The 19014-nt window shown below is 42.4% G+C and overlaps 1 protein-coding gene across 1 annotated transcript in view; it reads right to left on the bottom strand.

Annotated features, from left to right (window-relative positions):
* Positions 1-19014, bottom strand: part of Lrp2 (LDL receptor related protein 2) — a 207114-nt gene that overhangs the window by 21853 nt on the left and 166247 nt on the right. Inside the window, exons 56-64 of the mRNA XM_023719208.1 lie at positions 18828-18956; positions 17608-17727; positions 12943-13059; positions 12198-12314; positions 11048-11185; positions 8740-8862; positions 6384-6512; positions 2802-2933; positions 1109-1240 (exon numbers count right to left, since the gene is read on the bottom strand). Coding sequence (XP_023574976.1) covers positions 1109-1240; positions 2802-2933; positions 6384-6512; positions 8740-8862; positions 11048-11185; positions 12198-12314; positions 12943-13059; positions 17608-17727; positions 18828-18956 — 1137 coding nt within the window. The remainder of the gene's footprint in view (positions 1-1108; positions 1241-2801; positions 2934-6383; positions 6513-8739; positions 8863-11047; positions 11186-12197; positions 12315-12942; positions 13060-17607; positions 17728-18827; positions 18957-19014) is intronic.

Raw genomic sequence — 19014 nt, 5'->3', positions numbered from 1 at the left:
CTGGGATTACAAGCGTGTGTCACCACACCAGTTTCAGTGGCCAGCACAGTGTGCAGTATCAGGGAACAAACCTGGATCCTTGCGCTGACCAGGCAGGTGCTTAGGCTGCCACACTTATCTCCTCAGCCCACTTTAATCACTTCTAAAAGCTCACTTCACATATTTTCTCCATCTTAATACTACATTTCATAGGAATAGTCTACTTTATTTCAGTTCTCGTCTTAGTTAAGAGATTTAAACATTTTTTAAATTTGCTGCTTAATTTTACCAGACCAACTGTTTAAATGCCTTCCTTAGTTCTTCTTCACTGTCAAAAATGGTGGAGAAAAAATATTAAAGTATGCTAGTCAAATGTATGCTTTCAAAGCCCAACTTACACGAATATATTAAAGAGCCACTTTGGCCTACCTTGCCCTTAATTTATACAATAACAGACTATTTTCTTACCCAGGTTTTTTATACTCCACTACAAGCTTCAAATTCAAAATAAAGGCCCATCCCCCTTTAATTAGGATATGCTGATTTGCATTCGCCCTCTGAAATTTAGAATAGAATATCATTTATTTATTTAGTCTTTCCTGTCTAGTACTCATTTCTGCTTTCTATCTCGCCTAATTCTTAGATGCTGGCATTAACCTAAAACATGAGACTAATGACTTAAGTCCTGAAACACCAGACTCCACCCTGACTTTGCTCAGCAGGCCATTGTCTGCTGGGACACAGCAGCAGCAGCGCCCTGGCTTCGCTCCAGTTCACTGTGTTTTGTGTCTGTCTTGGGTCATGTGGCCTCAGGTCCTGACCTCAGTGGAGTGGAAGCCAGAAGAGCTTGTGGAGCTCCCTGTATTGGTGACCACCCACTGGCAGGCTTCTGGAGGTAACGTCCTGGCCACTGTTTGAAGCTTTCATTATCAAGGCGGACTAGAGGCTAAATCCAGAATAATATATGATGCCCAACTCTTGTGTTAATTCCTAGTTGTGAGGAGGTTGTAGTTAGTGTCTTAAGCTGGCAGGGAAGGGGACAGAAGGAAGGAGAGGCTGGGTAGGGGCAAGACGCACTCATCAGTGGTGACTCCCCCAAAAGCCAGTTGACCCCAGGCACCCCTCGTACCGTCAGCCGCACACCGCTCGCCCTGGCGGGTGCTCATGGATCTGAAGCCATCCGCACAGAAGCACTCATAACTCCCTTTGGTGTTTTGGCACATCTGGGGACAGACTCCAAACTCCTCACATTCATTGACATCTACAAGCAAAATAAAACCAAATATACAACATCTGTTCCTGTTCAAATCCTCAGACATAACCAATGAGGACCATGAGCGTGCCGCTGCAAACAAGCAACCATACCAGCGTTCTGGGAACATTTATTAAGTGTCAGGTGCTGCTGCATACGCTCTCAAACTGTGAGGCCTGGACTATCACTGACACTGGAAGTGGAGGACAGTGCTTTTACAGAAGCAGAACAACTTCAAGTAAAAATGAAGGACCATTTTGTATCTGTATATACAAAACAAGACAGATAAACAGCTACTTTCTCTTAATTCAATGAGAAGAAAGATTTGTACTAATAGTGTTTGGACAGGGTATCATGTCTGCATCTTATACTATGAATAACCACTATGAAGAGAACAATATGCAATGTATTAGTTATTGAAACTGTCCTACTAATCTGCTTTGAAACTGTCTCATTGCGATTAGTCTCTCAATAAAATTAATTTTTAAAAAAGTAATAGCTGAGCAATTTATTTTTTTCATGGTGGCGTAACTTTTATTACGGTATATTGTTATAATGATTGTATTTTATTTTTAGTTATTGTTAACCTCCTATTGTGCTTAATTTGTAAGTTAAACTTATTATTGACATGTACAGATAAGAAAAGACATTGTATAGGATTTGGGTATACGTTTCAGAGAAAACATACAGAGTGTGGCATAGTATGCATAAGTTTCAGGATCTTCAAAGTATACCCACAGGGGACTACAGTAGGTGAATTTGTTTCTTTATAACACAATGAAGACATGCCACTAGCTCCATTTTACACTGGAAGAAACAGGCTGGCTAAGTATTTTGTAAAGAGATGTATCTGGTGAGTGCTAAACCAGGGCTGTGGCACCAGGCAGCACCCATCTGAGACCTTGCCCAAAATGATACAAAGTCTTGCTTCTGCTGAGGAGGCTGTGGCCAAACAAATCTTTGCCTCAGAAAGCATCTGTGGAGTGTTGCTTAGTATCAGTTTGCTTCTGCTAACTAGCTTTAGAAACTAGAGCCACTGACTTGGATTTTCAGTTAAGTTCTTAAAAGTTTAAGTACCCCAAAGAATTCTTCTAATCACTTAAACATGACTTTTGAATTAGACACAGTAAATTCATATAATAGAGACACTAAAATCGTACTCATCACTGACCATCTCACTGCCTGCCAGGGCCACACCCCAGGGAACAGATTTCCGAATCATCTAAGTATTAGTGCAGTAAAGCCATGTCGGCAGACATCAGGTGAAGAGAGCATGCCTTGTGCTCACTTTGTTTTCAAATTTGACTTCCAACGCTAATCCATAGTGCCCATCATCACCAACGCATCCATCATTCATCTCCATGGTACGGACCCTACTAAGCATCAGCTACTGCTGAGCTCTTAGCTAGGTACTAGCTGGCACGGATGCAGAGGAAGAAAGCAACTGGCATTGCTGAGCAATTTAAAGACTGAGAACCTTAACTTTAAACCCACTAAAGGAATGAAATAGTGGTTTAAAAAAGGGAAATTGGTTAAAAAAAATAAACAAACACTGAAAAATATACTCTACCTTGACAGGAGTTTCTGTCTGAAGTACCAGCTTTGTAGCCTGTTCTGCAAGTGCAGATAAATCCTCCTCCACTTAACTGGGTGCAGTTATGTTCACACAGATTTTCAGAACATGTTCTGTCCTTTCCTATGTCTAAGAAACAAAATGCAGCATTACAAATACAGGTGAAAGGGAGATCGGCCGCAAATGAACAGTTTAGTGTGACCAGAGAAGCACCTGCTCATAACCAACTATGTGTCATCTGTAGTGGGCACCTTTCCAGAGCCCTGGGGAGGACAGGGGTCATCTTCACTCTGGTTTCTGGGAATGACATAATGCCATTTATACAACTGTATGTGACATCAGACTACTGAGGCAATTTTCTACTTTCCGACGCTGCCCTCTCACCCTCGGCACCAAGTCTGGAGCTCACCACTGTGCAGCCCGGGGCAACCCACACCATCTGCTCTGCTGCCCTTCATGCTATTCTAGAGGGGCGAGTAGGTAGGTTGATGTTCAAGTAAAAGGAACAGATGTAGATTAAGACAAAACCACAAATAGAAGGAAGTGATAAAGCTGTCTATAATTTGCCAAATGTTAACCATCTGATCATTTGATATGGGATATGTATGTCTCAAGTATGGGCCTGGCTGGAGCACCATGCTCAGCGCTGGTAGTAGCACCATGAGCTGATGTATGTGGAAAGGAAGTTTACAACACATGGGTGTACCGAGGGCTTCAAAAATATTCAGGTGATCTATCTAAGCTTTCAATTTTGTCTTTTTTTTTTTTCGCCAGGAATTGAACTCAGGACCTCGTGTGTACCAGGCAATCAGTCTGCTTCCTTCATCCTCACTGTCCACTGACCTCACAGTCTTCCAGCAAGGCTGACAAAGGTGAACAGGCACAAGGGGGTGGAGATAGTGGCTCTCCCTACACGGAGCCAGGCTGGGTCTGCCTTTCAGGGGAAATCTCTCTCCACCCCAGCCCCCCAAATACTTTAGTCAAAGAACCTGCAAGCTCCTGACTCAAGTCCATGTAATTTCCACTTTTCTGTCTTCTACAGTATAGACTAAGGTGGACTTTGAGAAATAATGACCATCTCAGTTAGTGTAGTCTGAACAGAGTGAAATCAATGAGTTTCACAGAAAAGAAAAATATCCACAAATTGAGCATAATGACCATAGACCACTGTCCTTGCGTCTGATGCAACAGGGCTCATTTTCAAAGGATGTCTCATCTAAAATCACACTAGAACTTATTTTCCTGATAGGCTTTATTTTGGGAGAAATAGTATGAGGGATGATAATACGATAATTTGCCTGACTGTTGCAAAAATTTAGCTATGTTTACCAAAACATCATTTTGTGCACCTCAAGGCTTAGAGGAAACAAAGCTTGGATACTTCAGTGAGCCTGTTGAAGAAGGAGGAGGAATAGAATAAAAGGAGGAAAAAGAAAGGGAGGGGTGAAGGAAAGAGGAAGAGGGAGGAGAAGGAGAGGAGGGAGAAATATGAGGAACGAGAAAACATAACAAAGGGAGGGGATTAGCAGTACCCAGAATGGGTATTGTAAGAATTCCACGCCAGGTCAAATTAATAGTACACAGCAGTAAAACGCAATTCCATTTCACATATCCACTTAATATCTGAAAGGAGTCACCTTTACACCCATATTAATTTCCATGTTACTTCTTTTAAATAATCCCTCATTTAATTAAATACCATTCAAATGGAAAGTACTGTAGTTGTATGCCCCTTTTGCTGGCATGGATTCCTAAAAGAGAAATCAGCATTTGACTGAAGTCCAAATTGCAAATACTCTAAGTTCCTGGAGCTGTTCACATCTCATTTTTGGGGAGGGGATCAGAACCCCAAAGTGTCATCCAGTTTTTCATTTGTTTTATTTTTTTTTTGACAAATAAATATGAATGAGATAGTTTCACAGTTGATTAATAGGATAGTTTCGATAATCAATGCAATGTACATTGTTATCTTCTTAGTGGTTATCCATAGTACAAGAAGCAGACAGGATATTCTGTCCAAACACTATTAGTACACCTCTTTCTTATCATGGAATTAAGCAAAAGTAGCTGTATATCTATCCTAACTATTTTGTATATATAAATACAAAATCATCTTTCCTTTGTATCCTTTTTTTAAATTTAGTCCTGTCAGAGGTGGATATTCTATTGACATCTAAATACTACAGGTGTTTGAATTCAGCTAAACAATCTAACACTGTCTAGTAGTCTATAATATTGGTGGGTTATCCTCAGAAGTTATTGACTGGAGCCTTTTACAGCTCATCGTATTAATATGAATTTACTTTACATACCTCGTTTTTATACTTTTCTGCTGGATGGTTAAGACCAAGATAAAGCAAGACCTATATAACAAGAAATGTAACTTTTGTATCTGATAAGGTCAGTCAACTACTCTCAGGATTTATCCTGTAACCCTGTACCACACTTTGTACATCCTTTGTCAGCGTCAGCCATGAGGATGAGTCATAGCCATTGCTTGACCAATTTGCTCTCTGTGAAAGCCTGAGAGAATGTTTTCTCTCCATATGACTCTCCCCAGGCACACTATACATGATCTATCACATTCCTCTGTGGCTCCATAATCTTCTTGAATGCCATCCAGTTTTGCAAATTCTGTCCACTCACATTTTCAAATTTATTTATTTTTTATTTTTTAAAATTTTATTTATTTATTTATTTATGTGGGGGGGGGCAGCTCAGCCCACCAGGGGGCGGGGCTGGCTGGCATATGGTGCTAGGGGATTGAACCGCGGTCCCTGTGCTTTGCTAAGCTTGTTCTAAGTAGGTGCTTTAGACCACTGAGCCATCTCACCAGCCCCACATTTTCAAATTTAGTTGAGTCATTTTATCACTTAGCTCCAAGTCCCACCAAGAAAGTGTGGGAGATACAAAGCAGAGAAACTCTGGTTCTTTAGCATTCAATAACTTGGGTTATTCAGGGACTTTTATAATTCACAAAGGGGAACCATTTCCATGAAGTTCTCTGGATGCCTCAAAAATAAACAACAGGGTCCCAGAAGTTGGAAGTGCATGGAGCTAAATCTAAGGTCCCCAAAGTATTAAAAAATCTCTTCTAACACAAAAATCTCCCTTCTACACTAAAAATGAAGGCTCCTTCCATGTCCCTGTGGAATTCACATCTTCCTCATGTCCCTCATGTGTGTCAAGGGCAGCACATTTTTGATTTAAGGTGACAAAAAAACATGTGCAGGCTAATAAAATACACAGCTCTAAAGTGCTGACAGACAGCCCAAGAAGAGGACGTGCTCTGTAGTTAGGTGGGCCAGAGTCCAAATACAATTCAATCTCCTGTGTCCATAAGACCTAGTCAATTGCCTTAACTCTATATCATTGGTCCATTTGTGTATTTCTTAAGAGGGGCAATGCTACCTAATGGAGAAGATCACAAGATAAAATGAAATAACCCACATCCAACATTAGCACAGCATCTCTGTGCCCACAGATAGGGAGTGGCTGGCATCTGCTTTCTGCTTTGCGTGCTTCCCCTGGGTGAGCCCGAGTTAGCGTGCTGGAGTGTGGAAATAAGTCTTTACTTACTGCAACCTGTTTCATCAGAGAGGTCTCTACAGTCATCAACATTATCACAGATATAGAGCTCTGAAATGCAATTTCCATTGTTGCACTTAAATTCATTTTCTGTACAAGGTTTAGGAGTCGGTTTTCTACCTGTAATTTAAAAACAAGTATAAGTCAAACCCTTTTCTCCTGTGAAGCAGGATGCTTCCCCCTGCAGCAGAGACATCACTGCTCAACAAGTAAACACTCACTTGCTGGTCTCCCTTGCAGGTAAGCTGGGACCACGGGGCTAGTTCTACCCAACAGGCTGTGAGTTGGAAGAGACATAGGTCACCTTGGGCTGAAGTAACTAAAAACCCCAGAGTCCTCTGTATCTCTTAAGCTGCTGTAGCAACCTTGGCAGCTGAGCAGGTCAGGTGGCAGAGCGACCAATGGAGGAGCCACACAGCCTGCCCTGGCCTTCCTAGTGATGAGAAAGAAGCCTTTGTTGTGTTGCACCACTAAGACTTTGGGATCTGCAGTGTCTGTGCACCAGGGAGTATTAATTACCCTGAATAATACAGAGTGATGAGAGAAGCAGGGAGCTTCCAAAACAAAGACCTAAAATAGCTGGCATTAGTTCAAGAGTCAGATGGTGAGCAGTGAGGAAACAGCTACTGGTGGCAGAGAGGATGGAGATTTGCATTATGCAACCACAGAGCATTTGGTAAAGCTGTTGCCTTAGGAAGATTAGAATGCAATATATGGGCTGAACCTGACAACATGAAATCAGGATAGAAAGCAGAAAGAGAGGAGCGTGCATTGGGAGACACAACCTGAGTTTGGAAAGGCAGTATTAAAAACTCAGGGAAAAACAGGAGGATTTATAAGCAGAAATGAAAGAAAAAGTTCAGAAATTCACAGGATAGGAAAAGGCACATCAAGATTCCAAAGAAAAAGAGGAAGAACCTAAAGTTTGAAAGGCTTTGAGATGCAAAGGCCCAGGAAAACCTCTTAGTCCATTTTTCTAGATGGGCTCACTATAAATGACAATTAACATGGATCTGTAATAGAGAAAGCAAGCAAAACAAACAAACAAAAAAAACTGCAGAGTTCATATCTGTGTCTCAAAAAGAATTCAGAACATGGCTATTAAATAACTTTTAGAACCACCTGAAAGCATACAGGCCAAAAAGAGTCCTGAGAGAGATACACAGCCAAATAATCTGAAATACTATGATTGTTCGAGCCTTTAAGAAGAGAAACAGAACTCTTGGGTCCCTAACCTTCCACAGGCAGTTACTGGGACTAGAAAGCTGCACAGCCCCCATGAAGAGCTATTCCCCTGCTCCCTTCCTGATCTGCAGAGGAAGATAGACAGGCAAAGCTGCCCAAGGGTGGAGTCTGGATGAGGCGGAGCTTCTCCCAAGTGTCAGGATAAGCAAGTCTCTTGCACTCCCGCACAGAACCCTCAGCAGCACCTGCACAGGGTGGCAAAACCCCCTCACCAAGCCAGCTCAGTTTTGAGAGTGAAAGCGGTGCTACTAATAATTCCACTATGGTGGCAGACATGAATCAGGATGGTCCTATACTGGCACATGGTTGTAAGGAATCTCTAATTTTTTCTTTCCAAATGGAAGTATTTATTTCTGCTCTGCTTTCCTGTTCTACCACCTCTGGGGGTGTGTGGTCCAGATAAAACTGGACTATTCGTTTATGCGTTTCCACACCAAGAGAAAATGCATGTGGAATGGACGGAGTCCTTATGGTCCAGAACCCAGAACTCCTGGTTTCAGGTACTGAGTGGGATAATACTGTTGGAGGGTTAAAGGTCTTCTATTAGGAGAGAAAAGCATGAAGCGAGTGTAGCAGTACAGGAGTACATTGTGATATTCTCAAAGTATAAAGAAAGTACAGATATTTCCATACCTAAAATAGTAACTGCAGCTAGTATAAAACTCCTACCTTAATCTATCAATGAAACAAACTTTCACTTTCAAGAAGGATACTAGGTAACCTCCATTAATACCAGTGCTGCCTCACTCAACATCATCCTTTCAGCTGGGCGTTGATAAGGGACTTCATTCAAAAGCTCAGACGAACAATTAGCAAGTCAAGGATGAAGGGTAACCAAACCTCAACTCTGAAAGCAAACATCCCACTAACTTGTTGAAGTGGGGCTCAGTCACTATTTATCGTTTATTCAATTTGCTCTCATTTTGTTACAAGAAAAGAGTTTACTAAGCAAAGATGGAAAAACTAAGAGATTTGCTAACATACTGCTCAAATGAAACAGGAAGAAGAGACCAGGCTGCATCTGAGGAATTAATGTGCACGGTACTGTAAACTACTTTGTCAGGAGAGAAAGGCTGCCACAGACACAACGCCCCTTGCTTACAGTGCTCCTCCTTCTCATCAGTTCCGTCTCCACAGTCATCCACGCCATTGCACACCTCGTGAGCATAAAGGCAGCGACCGTTGTCACACCGGAAACGCTCGGGGCGTTCACAAGCAATATTGACTAGAAGGAAAAAGGGGAGAATTAAACTGTAGTTAAATGGAGAACACAGGAGTCAGTACCTAAAATAAAATCTCCATGGTAGTCCACTATCAGGCTTTCTATACTCATTCATTCATTTGTGCTCATTTGATTACTCAATCAATAAATACTTCTTCTTCTTCTTTTGTTTTTTTTTTTTTGGTGGAACCAGGGATTGAACTCAGGCCGTTGTGCTTGCCAAGGAAAAGCTTATTCCACTGAGCCATCTCCCTGGCCCAATAAATACTTCTTGAGTACCTAGCACATGTGAAGGCACTGCACTAGGCACCAACTATAACAAGGAACAAGAAAGAGGCAGTCCTTGTTTTCATAAAACTCAATACTAGAAGAAAATAGATTTAAGCCATGTGTGTTCAATTACAGTTGAGAGACATGACTGGGGATCTAACATTCTGCCCAAGGACAGGTAGCTACATGCCAGAAGATTCAAAATCTACGAGGAACATGGAGGGTTTTAGGCCTTTACAAAAGTCTCCGGCTGTAGCATAGAAGGAGGAGGAAAGTGGTGCCTAGCAGGCTGGAGAGTCCATGAGGACCTTACAAGACTCTTATCCTGGCAGCCAGGAAGCCACTGTTGATTCTACTAATTGCAACTGTCACAGAATACTGAGGCCATGAAGTCATCATCAATGTTACATTCCATGCTGGACTTCCTTGGTGAATTCCTTCACCTTGTGCATTTAAAGCTGACACCTCAGGGGCAAACCCTCACTCACTGTGTTGTCCACACAGACGTGGGAAGCCCAAGTGCTGTGCCAAGCAAGGGGAAATGTGGCATGACTGTGCTGTGATCTTTCTCAGGGAGGACGTGAAGACTCAGGCTATCTGCTTTGCCCTTCGACTTTGTACCGCATGCTGAGATCAAGGGGAAAGACCTGGAATGAGGCTGTTGGGGAGGACAGGTTCTTGGAAATGGTAGATATAACTATTCCAAGAATTAATTGCTCAGAAGGGTAAGTGCAGCATTAAAAAACAGTATTGATCTCTTTAAAAAAACATGTGGCTATATTCCTGCCTCTCCAAAATTTAATTTTACCAATGCTTTTATCTTACGAAAGAAAATGGTCTCTTTGAAAAATTCACATGCTTGAGAGATTTTGCAGGAGTTACCAAGGTAAATACAAAACAAGCATGGGTAGTTTCTACCAGCTAGAGAGAGGAAAGTATCAGGCTGCCAGGGTGAGAATGCAGCACACATCTGCTCGAGTTCTCTGGGTGTCCGATCTCAGGCCTGAAAATGAAGTGTGATGAACGTAGGAAAGTGAATGACAGAAGCTGCAGCAAAGGCAGTCTGGCGGCTCAGTTAGAGCACAGCAAAAATGTGCCAGGGCCCCCTCTCCTGCGATGAAAGGCTCACTGCACAGTGCCCTTCAACCTTGGCTTGCCGCAGAATCACTTGCAAGACTTGCTTACACACAGATTGCTGGGACCCCACTGCCCAGGGGCCCATGAATTTCTAAATTCCTAGGTAATAAGGACTTTCCTAATCTAGAGAAGCCCTGAGAGCTACCATACTAGCTTTTGTTTAGTGATTCAAAGCATATAAAAAAGGAAGCTGGGTGTGGTGGCTCGTGCCTGTAATCCCAGCACTTGGGAAGCTGAGAAGGAGGACCAATGTGAGCTCGAGACCAGCCTGAGCTACAAAGTGAGCTCAAGGCCAGCCTGAACTTCAGTGAAACCCTGTCTCAAAAAGACCAGGAAAAAAAAAAATCATATAACAAAAGGAAACCACCTTTTAGAGCCTGCAACAAATGTGCCATAGGCTCAACACCACTGCCCTAGGGACTTGGAGGGGATAGCTCAAGGGACACCAGGGTTAGCTTGGAACAGGAAAGCTACAAATCACTCCTCTTCCTCCTTAGACTTCATCCATGGCAGAGCTGCCTCTGTCTATGCACACTGGGCTTCCAAGTAAAACTTCTTTTGTAGAAATGGTCTTCTAAGGCCATATACTTAATACCATGGATGCTGGCCCAACTTTCTTATGGACAAACAGAACTGAAGCAAGAAGACCAAGGGCAATCAACTAGGGCACGTGTCTAATCCTCAAACACCATACAACTGCCTCCAAGACTGCACGCTGCATGTAAGAAATGCCAGCATTTCACCAAACACGTCTTCCACCCCACCCCTCACTCTCTCTTACTGCAGAGGTGGAGCTCTTCATCAGAACCATCGCCACAGTCGTCATCTCCATCACATATAAAATAAGACTGGACACAAACATGGTTTTTACACTCGAACAGAGTAGCCGGGCAGTATGTACCGTTGGGAAAGCGAGTGGCTATGGGTGGGGAACAGATACATGCAAATTATGAAACAAAATTACTAGTTCAGGAAAGCTTTCCTGCTATTCCACCGCTAGCTCTTGCTATTAGAATTCACCCCAATGTCCTATGAGCATACTCTCTCTGAGATTCTGATGGCATATGTCATAAGGACCACTGTCCAAGCCAGTTTTCCACAACATGAACTGCCCCTTGGGCAGCACTGGGCTTTGGCTGAGAGCAAGCCCAACCTCTAGCCGCAGGAAGACTAGCTCTGCTCCTGATGCATTTGTAAAGTTTCCTCAAGGCCAGGGTTAGAGATTTGTTAAACACACCCCCCTACCACAAGTAATTCAACAGTTAAATATGTAATCAGTGATTCACAAAGAGAAAAATATGAGTGATCTTAGTAAATTTACATTTTTAGAGATTTTATATGTTATTATGCAACTCAGATTAAAATTTAATATCTAAATTCCATTCTAATACTTAACCCAAGTTCTTCGTATTTTATTCACTACCCTAATATTCTTTTTAAAAAATGTATTTTAGCACAGGGTCTACAGGGTCTCACTACATAGATCGGATTCATAGTGATCCTTCCTGTTTTCAGCCTCCCAAGCACTGGGATTATAGGAGCGTGCCACCACATCCAATCTCAATCCATGTCTCAGCATGCCTCGGGGGTTGGGTCAACACTTTAGGCCAGGAGATTGAATCCCTGGCCCCTGTGTCTGCCTAAGCAGGAGCTTTAATCCATTAAATTATCTGGCCAACCCTTGGCCTAATATTCTGTAATATTCTGGCAATGTCTTTATCCAATTAATGATTACATAGTACCTCATAACATATATTTTGCTAGCAGAGCCTATTTACTACATTCTCTCTTTAAAATATTGCTAGTGAAATGCACTCGAATGACCCCTGAGAAGTATATGATCATAATGCCCCACAGGCCAACTGATAAAAATTACTTGTGGAGACTGAACAGAAAGAGCTGCGCAGGGCAGCACATGCCCAGGGACTTACGGCAGGTGGTTTCATCAGAGGCATCCAAACAGTCGGCTCTTCCATCACATTTAAATATATTGGGTATGCAGTGTCCACTTGTACATTGGAAATATTCAGGGTGGCAGGTCCTCAGCTCTGAAGAGAAAAGACTCATTTCCTGAAGGCCTTGTCATCTGCGTGCAGGTAGGAGGCACGTGCAGTGCCTCACATTCCTCCCTCCTTCTCCTGTCTCACTGCAAACTCCTAGCTGTGTCAGCCAACAAATGAGCTCTCAAAGCCCACATTTCCCCATAAACAGATGAAGATGGAGGCACTTATTGTCCCTGTTAACTGACTTCTCACTCTCAAGCTTGCCTCAGAATTTCCCCATTTTTGATGTTCCTCAGTTTTCCTCAAACCCATCATGAAGACAGGATTCCTATTCCACAGCTCTGTCAGCTATGTCAGGATGACCCATGGAATACTAGAAATGTATTTGTCTATTAGGACAATGTACATTAAAGTCTGCTCTAGGGAATGTTAAAGTCAAAATGAGATTTAAAAACTCCTTGCTGGTTTCCATAGCATGAGTGATCTAGATTGCTATAAGGTTTAAAAAAAAAAAAAAAAAGCATGGAAAATAGTAAGTTGTTTGATTATGCTAAGGTTTAAGTACTGCATAAGTTACATAAAAATTCTATTACTCTTAAAATCTTTATGAGCACTACCTTGAAAGGCTTACTCTACCACAGTTTATGATTCTATAATAAGCACCAATAGTTACCACAGTCCCGCTCATCTGAGTTGTCCCCACAATCATTCTCTTGATTACAAACCCATCGAGAGGGAATACACTGCTGATTACTGCATCGAAATTCACTCTCCGTGCACTCCCGGGGAGCTGAAAGAGAAGCCACGTGGCCATGAATGCACCAGGAACCACACACACACACACGCACGCGCATGACTTGTTTGGGAGCTGGCCATACTGCCTGGGATGCCCTGTAGCCTCTCTCATTGAAGTTAGGTTTGCTAGGGCAGGTCATTCATCCTGCAAAACTAGACCTTCCACATGGATTTAAGCCAGCAAAGAATAGCCTTGAGTTTGTGACAATCAGTTTTTCATTTCATGAAGTTCTAGATAACCTCTTATGATTCAATATGAACTTCTAAAATTAACAAAATGTCAGTGGGATTGCCTTTTCAGTTTTGTTTTGTTTTGCTTGGGTACCAGAATTCACACTTAGGACCTTGTGCTTGCCAGGCAGATGCTGTATGCCCTGGCCCCTAGATTGCTCTTTTAGATCTACAGGAATAATCCATGCTCTAATCCAATTGCATATGAGAAATAGTGATTATGTCTTCCAACAAAAAGTGGCCAGAAAATTTTCATATTAAAAAATTTGAAGTTGAAAATATGTCAGGAGTCCATGATAGAAGCTCATGGTGGGAATTCATAAAGTTCTTTTGGGAATACTTCTACTTCTTCAGAACTGGGCACCAGTGTTGGTGGAATCCAGGCTGCCTTCCTCCAGACTGATTCCCAGTAGCCACATCTTGAGCGGAAGAGAAGAATCAGCACCTGACCTGATGCTTATCCACAGCCCTCCTAAAAGAATCTGCTAATCCAGGAAGGTAAAAATTCCACTTGAGTTTTCTCTCCTTTGCTACTTGGGCCACTTTGGGGAAAGAGTTTGAGAAATGGGGTCTCTGTTTAGCACCCTTCCTTTCTTGTCTGGGTCTTCATTTTCTTTTTCCAGTCTACTTATCTTATTATATTTATCCTTCATAACAATGTTATTTCAAGTTCTTTTTAGAAAAATAGTTCAGTAAATACATTTAACACAAAAAAGATATACTTCAGTTGGGCCGGTGAGATAGCTCAGTGGTCTAAAATGCCTGCTTGGGCAAGCATGCGAAGATTGCGGTTCAGTCTCCAGTACCGTATGCCACTCCAGCCCTGCCCCCAGGGTGGGCAGAGCCGGTCACAAAAAAAAAAAAAAAAAAAAAAAAAAAGATATACTTTAGCCATATCTGTCCATTCCCAGGCCCTGTGAGTGTCGGGGAGAGCTTCTTGGAGATGACAGGTTCTTGCCCTTTGCAGCCTCAGAATCACAAGGGTGAAGAACTTTGCTTTGAGGAGAAAGCCGCAGAGCCCCATGTTCCAGAATGGAGGCAGTGGCCACACCAGGTTCCAGAATGGAGGCGGTGGCCACACCAGATTGCAAAATGGCACCGGCATAAAAATTTTGTTTCTCAGAATCAGGGTCAGAGTGCTCAGCAATCCAGGCCCTCAACCCCTACAGCCAAGGTAGAAGGAAGCCTGGTTACTGCTCCAGCTGGCAGCAGCCCTTGGCATCATCCATGTGGCTTTGGTGGTTGTAGGTGCATGAGGAATGCAGGTGTTCTGAGGTTCAGAAGGCTTCCGCCCAGATTTCAGAAGAAGGCCTGGAGGCCAGGCAGTGTGCCCCTGAGAGGGCAGTGTGTGAAGCTGGGAATGAGAAGCCTACTCAGTGGAAACCTCAGAAGTTTAAAAAAGCCAGGAATGTGGATGGTCTAAGAAAAAGCTGCAAAAAGGGGGCAAAGCAGGCCTGAGAGAAAAGCTACCACATAAGTGTCATAGCAGTGGAGCCACGTAAGGCTTTTGGAGCTCACAGCTCATTACAGGGTGCTCTGAATGGTCCACAGGGAACTACAGGACTTAACATTTGCCCCTCTGGACTTTGGACTTATTTTGGTCCCAATTGTTTGTGTATACCTTTTGGAATGTAATGCTTATCTTGTGCCTTTGAATGTTGCAAGTGTTTAACTTTTCATTTGTAGAGGGGCTCACAGCTAAGAGTTTGCCTAAGATCTTGGAAGCTTAGGACTTGGACTTTTCAGTGTTGCTGAAACTGGTAAGACTTTGGTAACTCTTAGAGATGGACTAAAATGTCTTTTGCATAAACAGATGTGCAGAGTCTTTGGAGGGCCAGGGGTAACATGTCATGGTTCTAATGTTATGCAATGTTCAAGTTGTAACATGTTTAAACATGTCTGTGTACCTGGAAATTGGCTTAAAAATGTGTATATCTAGTTGCCAAGTTGACAAGGGGTGGATTGTGTCAGTTGATACATTGTGTCAACTTCGCTGAATCAGTTTGGCAGTTCTCAGCATGGAGGCCTAGTCCTGCAGGTGGGCAGGGCCCAGGAAATGAGAAAGGCAAAAGCCGACCGGCCTAGTTTCCTGCCACCCTGCCCCGCTTCCATGGAGAAGTCTCAGTCTTTTGGAGGAGCTTGATCTTCACAGCTGCACTACTTTGAAAGAGCTTTGATCGCCACAGAGCGCCAGTCTTTGCAGTCAGCGTAGAAGGAAGATAGAGGCTTAATGGACACTCCAGCTGCTGCTCCTCTTCTGCTCTTCATTGTTTTCTGCCACATGAACTGCTCTTGTAAAACTTTCCTTCCTTCATTTTGAGTGTCAGGTATTTGTCCCAGCAACGAGTAAACAGTAACTGAGACACTATGTTTATAGCAGCACATTTGTGATAGCCAGATCTTGGAAACAACCAAGATGCCTGTCACATGTGGAATGGTTGAAAAAGATGTGGTACTTTTATATAATGGAGTACTACTCAGCTATAAAGAATGATACACTCGAAGCCTTCATATTTAAGTGGATGCCACTTGAAGATATAAGTGAAATAAACCAGACCCACATCTATAAATATTGTATTGTCTCCCTAATATAAGAACTTAAAAGAGGAATTACATATAGAAAGATACAACACAAATAAAAGAAAAGCGAGAACTTGAGGATTGGACAATGAGGAGTGGGCAAGGAGAAAAGCTGGGAAACATGACAGGGGCAAAGCCATACATTTGTATGCATGAGATGGCTGGGGCAGTGATCCTGGGGGACATCAGCAGTTTTTTGAGACTAGTGGTTGGCTGGTGAGACTCTCACCCTGACTAACTGTATACGCTGGTGCCTGTGAGCCAGGCGGCTGCACTGAGGATGGCGATGTGTAATAGAAGGGTCACGCTTGGAGTGCCTGCCATCCTTGTCTTCTAAATATGTACTTCTTATCATGACATACCATTTATTGCCATAAAGTCTCTCAAGTAAAGGCTCTTTTTTTTTTTAAAGGGTAATAAATTGAAAGAAAAAAAAAGACACAACAATAAGAAAAAAAAAATGTCACAGGTCTGTCCTGTTACAATGCTGTATATGGTTAGATTTCTAAATTTCTCTGTAAAAATACGTAAATGTTTATTTCTACTTTTATAAAATTATTTTTCCTTCATATTCTGTAAGGACTTAAAGTTCAACATATCAGTATCTGATGGAAAATACCTGTTCCATAATATGCCAAAGATGTTTGATATTTAGACAGGCAGGGTAAACCGAACTGCATATATTGCAGGTTAATAATTAGCCTCTCTTCTGGAGTGTTAACAACCTAAGTTAGCTGTTCAAAATTGGAGAAAAGGAAGGGCTGCATGGTTAGCCAACATTTTGGCCCTAGCCTTTCAAGGTCAGTGAAGACTCGGGACATAGGAGAACCTGTACTGTAACAACATGTAACTCAGTTGTGCTCCAAATTTTCTGATCAAGATTATGGAGCCACAGAAGAATGTGATTGATCATGTATAGTGTGCCTAGGGAGAGTCACATGGAGGGAAAAAACATTTTCTCAGGTTTTCATAGAGAGCAAATTGGTCAAGCAATGGCCATGACTCATCCTCATGGCTGACACTGACAAAGGATGTACAAAGTGCAGTACAGGGCTACAGGATAAATCCTGAGAGTAGTTGACTGACCTTATCAGATACAAGTTACATTTATCAGATAAAAGTTACATTTCTTGTTATATAGGGCTTGCTTTATCTTGGTCTTAACCATCCAACAGAAAAATATAAAAACGAGGTATATAAAGTAAAGCCATATTAATATGATGAGCTGTAAAAGGCTCAAGTCAATAACTTCTGAGGATAACCCACTAATATTATAGACTGCTAGACAGTGTTAGATTGTTTAGCTGAATTCACTTATAGTGTTTAGATGCCAATAAAATATCCACCTCTGACAGGAAAAAAAAGGGATACAATGGAAAGATCATTTTGTATTTATATACACAAAATAGGATAAATTTACAGTTACTTTCACTTAATTCAATGATAAGAAAGAGGTGTACTAATAGTGCTTGGACAGGATATCCTGTCTGCTTCTTGTACCATGGATAACCACTAAGAAGATAACAATGTACAATGTATTGATTATCGAAACTGTCCTATTAATCAACTTTGAAACTGTCTCATTCATATTTATTTCTCAATAAAAAAAGACATACTTTAGTAAATATTCTCCTTCTGCCCTCTAAGGATGAGTGACGTAGTCAACTACGAACAAAGAAGGGACATCGCAGCCCTGGTGGCCCTTGAGGACCGCAGAGCTGGGAGCACTCACCACAGTTTTCCTCATCTGAGTTGTCTCCACAGTCATCGACCCTATCACATTTCCAGCGAAGAGGGATGCACTGGTGATTTTTACAGCGGAAATCCCCTGAAGGGTTGCATGTCCGTGCCTCTGCAAAGCAAGGCATTGCAAAGCCTTTGTAACATGATGGCCAAGAAATGCACAAAGCAGCACTGGGATGCTTGTGACAGCCTGAGAACTGTTACCATGTTCTTGGAGCTCCCAGACAGGGGAATACCAACGACATTAAATTGTCATGAACCATTCCTCTTTTAGCTAACCCAAACCTATCCTACGGCTTGAAACTAGATCTGCAATTCTCTTTTGTAGAAATTGTTCAAAAACATATTGGGACCTGACTTTTTTTTTTTTTTTTGGCAGAACCAGGGATTGAACTCAGGCCCTTGCACTTGCCAGGGATGCACTTATTCTACTGAGCCATCTCCCCAGCCTCTGGGACCTGATTTATAACTGGCCTTGTAAGGGAAGGTAAACTGAGGCCACCAGCCAATACAGTAATTCTATCATATTGGTTTCCCTGGCCTAGATATTGTTACTAAAATAACCCATTATCTTGCCTCCTCTCCCTCTCCTCTTTTTCCTCTTATTACTCTCTCTCTCTCTCTCTCTCTCTCTCTCTCTCTCTCTCTCTCACACACACACATACACACACACACATATTTATTTCAAGTTATAGTATTTGCCTAGTCTTAATACCTTCCATTAATTTGGTAATTTGGTTGGCCTTCTGTCCATAAATTCTTTCCACGTGTCCAGAGTGAATAACAGAAAGACATTTACAACATGGAAATCACCAAGTAAAAGAGGTTCTGATTTGGATATGAATTATGTAGTGCCAGCCACAAGTCTCTTCTCTAACCCCTCAATTCACTCAATCTGTAAGATTAGACAAGCCAACTGTGTTTGCATAAGAATTCTACGCTTGAAAGAAATTACACAAGTTCCTATGATCTTAGTAATTCCTTCTCCAATTACAATGTCCGTTGGGATCAGATATCATTTGAGATTACCTAACTCAAATGGCCCCAACAACCCGTCAAAGGCTACAAAATGTGACATGCTGGTAGCAGTCTTGACAAATCCTTCTTTCAGAGGGAAACAAAGGGAAGATGGCATGGGAAACCCACCCTCCTCTCATACAGCCCTCCCATACTGGTTTCCGCACCCCTCCCCCCAGGACGGCCTCCTACCACAGCCTTGCTCATCACTGTTGTCCCTGCAGTCATCGTTGCCATTGCACATGGCCCACAGTGGGATGCAGCGGTAGTTCGTCTTACAGCTGAATTCCGTGTGGTTGTTACAGCGGTACGCAGCGCTCACTGAAAAGGGCGGAGGCCAAAGTCACTGTGGAAGTTTGGCTCCCAGATGTAAGTTTTC

The sequence above is a fragment of the Octodon degus genome, unplaced genomic scaffold (genome assembly GCF_000260255.1).
Source record: "Octodon degus isolate 3935 unplaced genomic scaffold, OctDeg1.0 scaffold00065, whole genome shotgun sequence".
Classification (NCBI taxonomy): domain Eukaryota; kingdom Metazoa; phylum Chordata; class Mammalia; order Rodentia; family Octodontidae; genus Octodon; species Octodon degus.
Note: the sequence above shows the minus strand (reverse complement) of the source record. Positions and strands in the feature narration are given on the sequence as shown.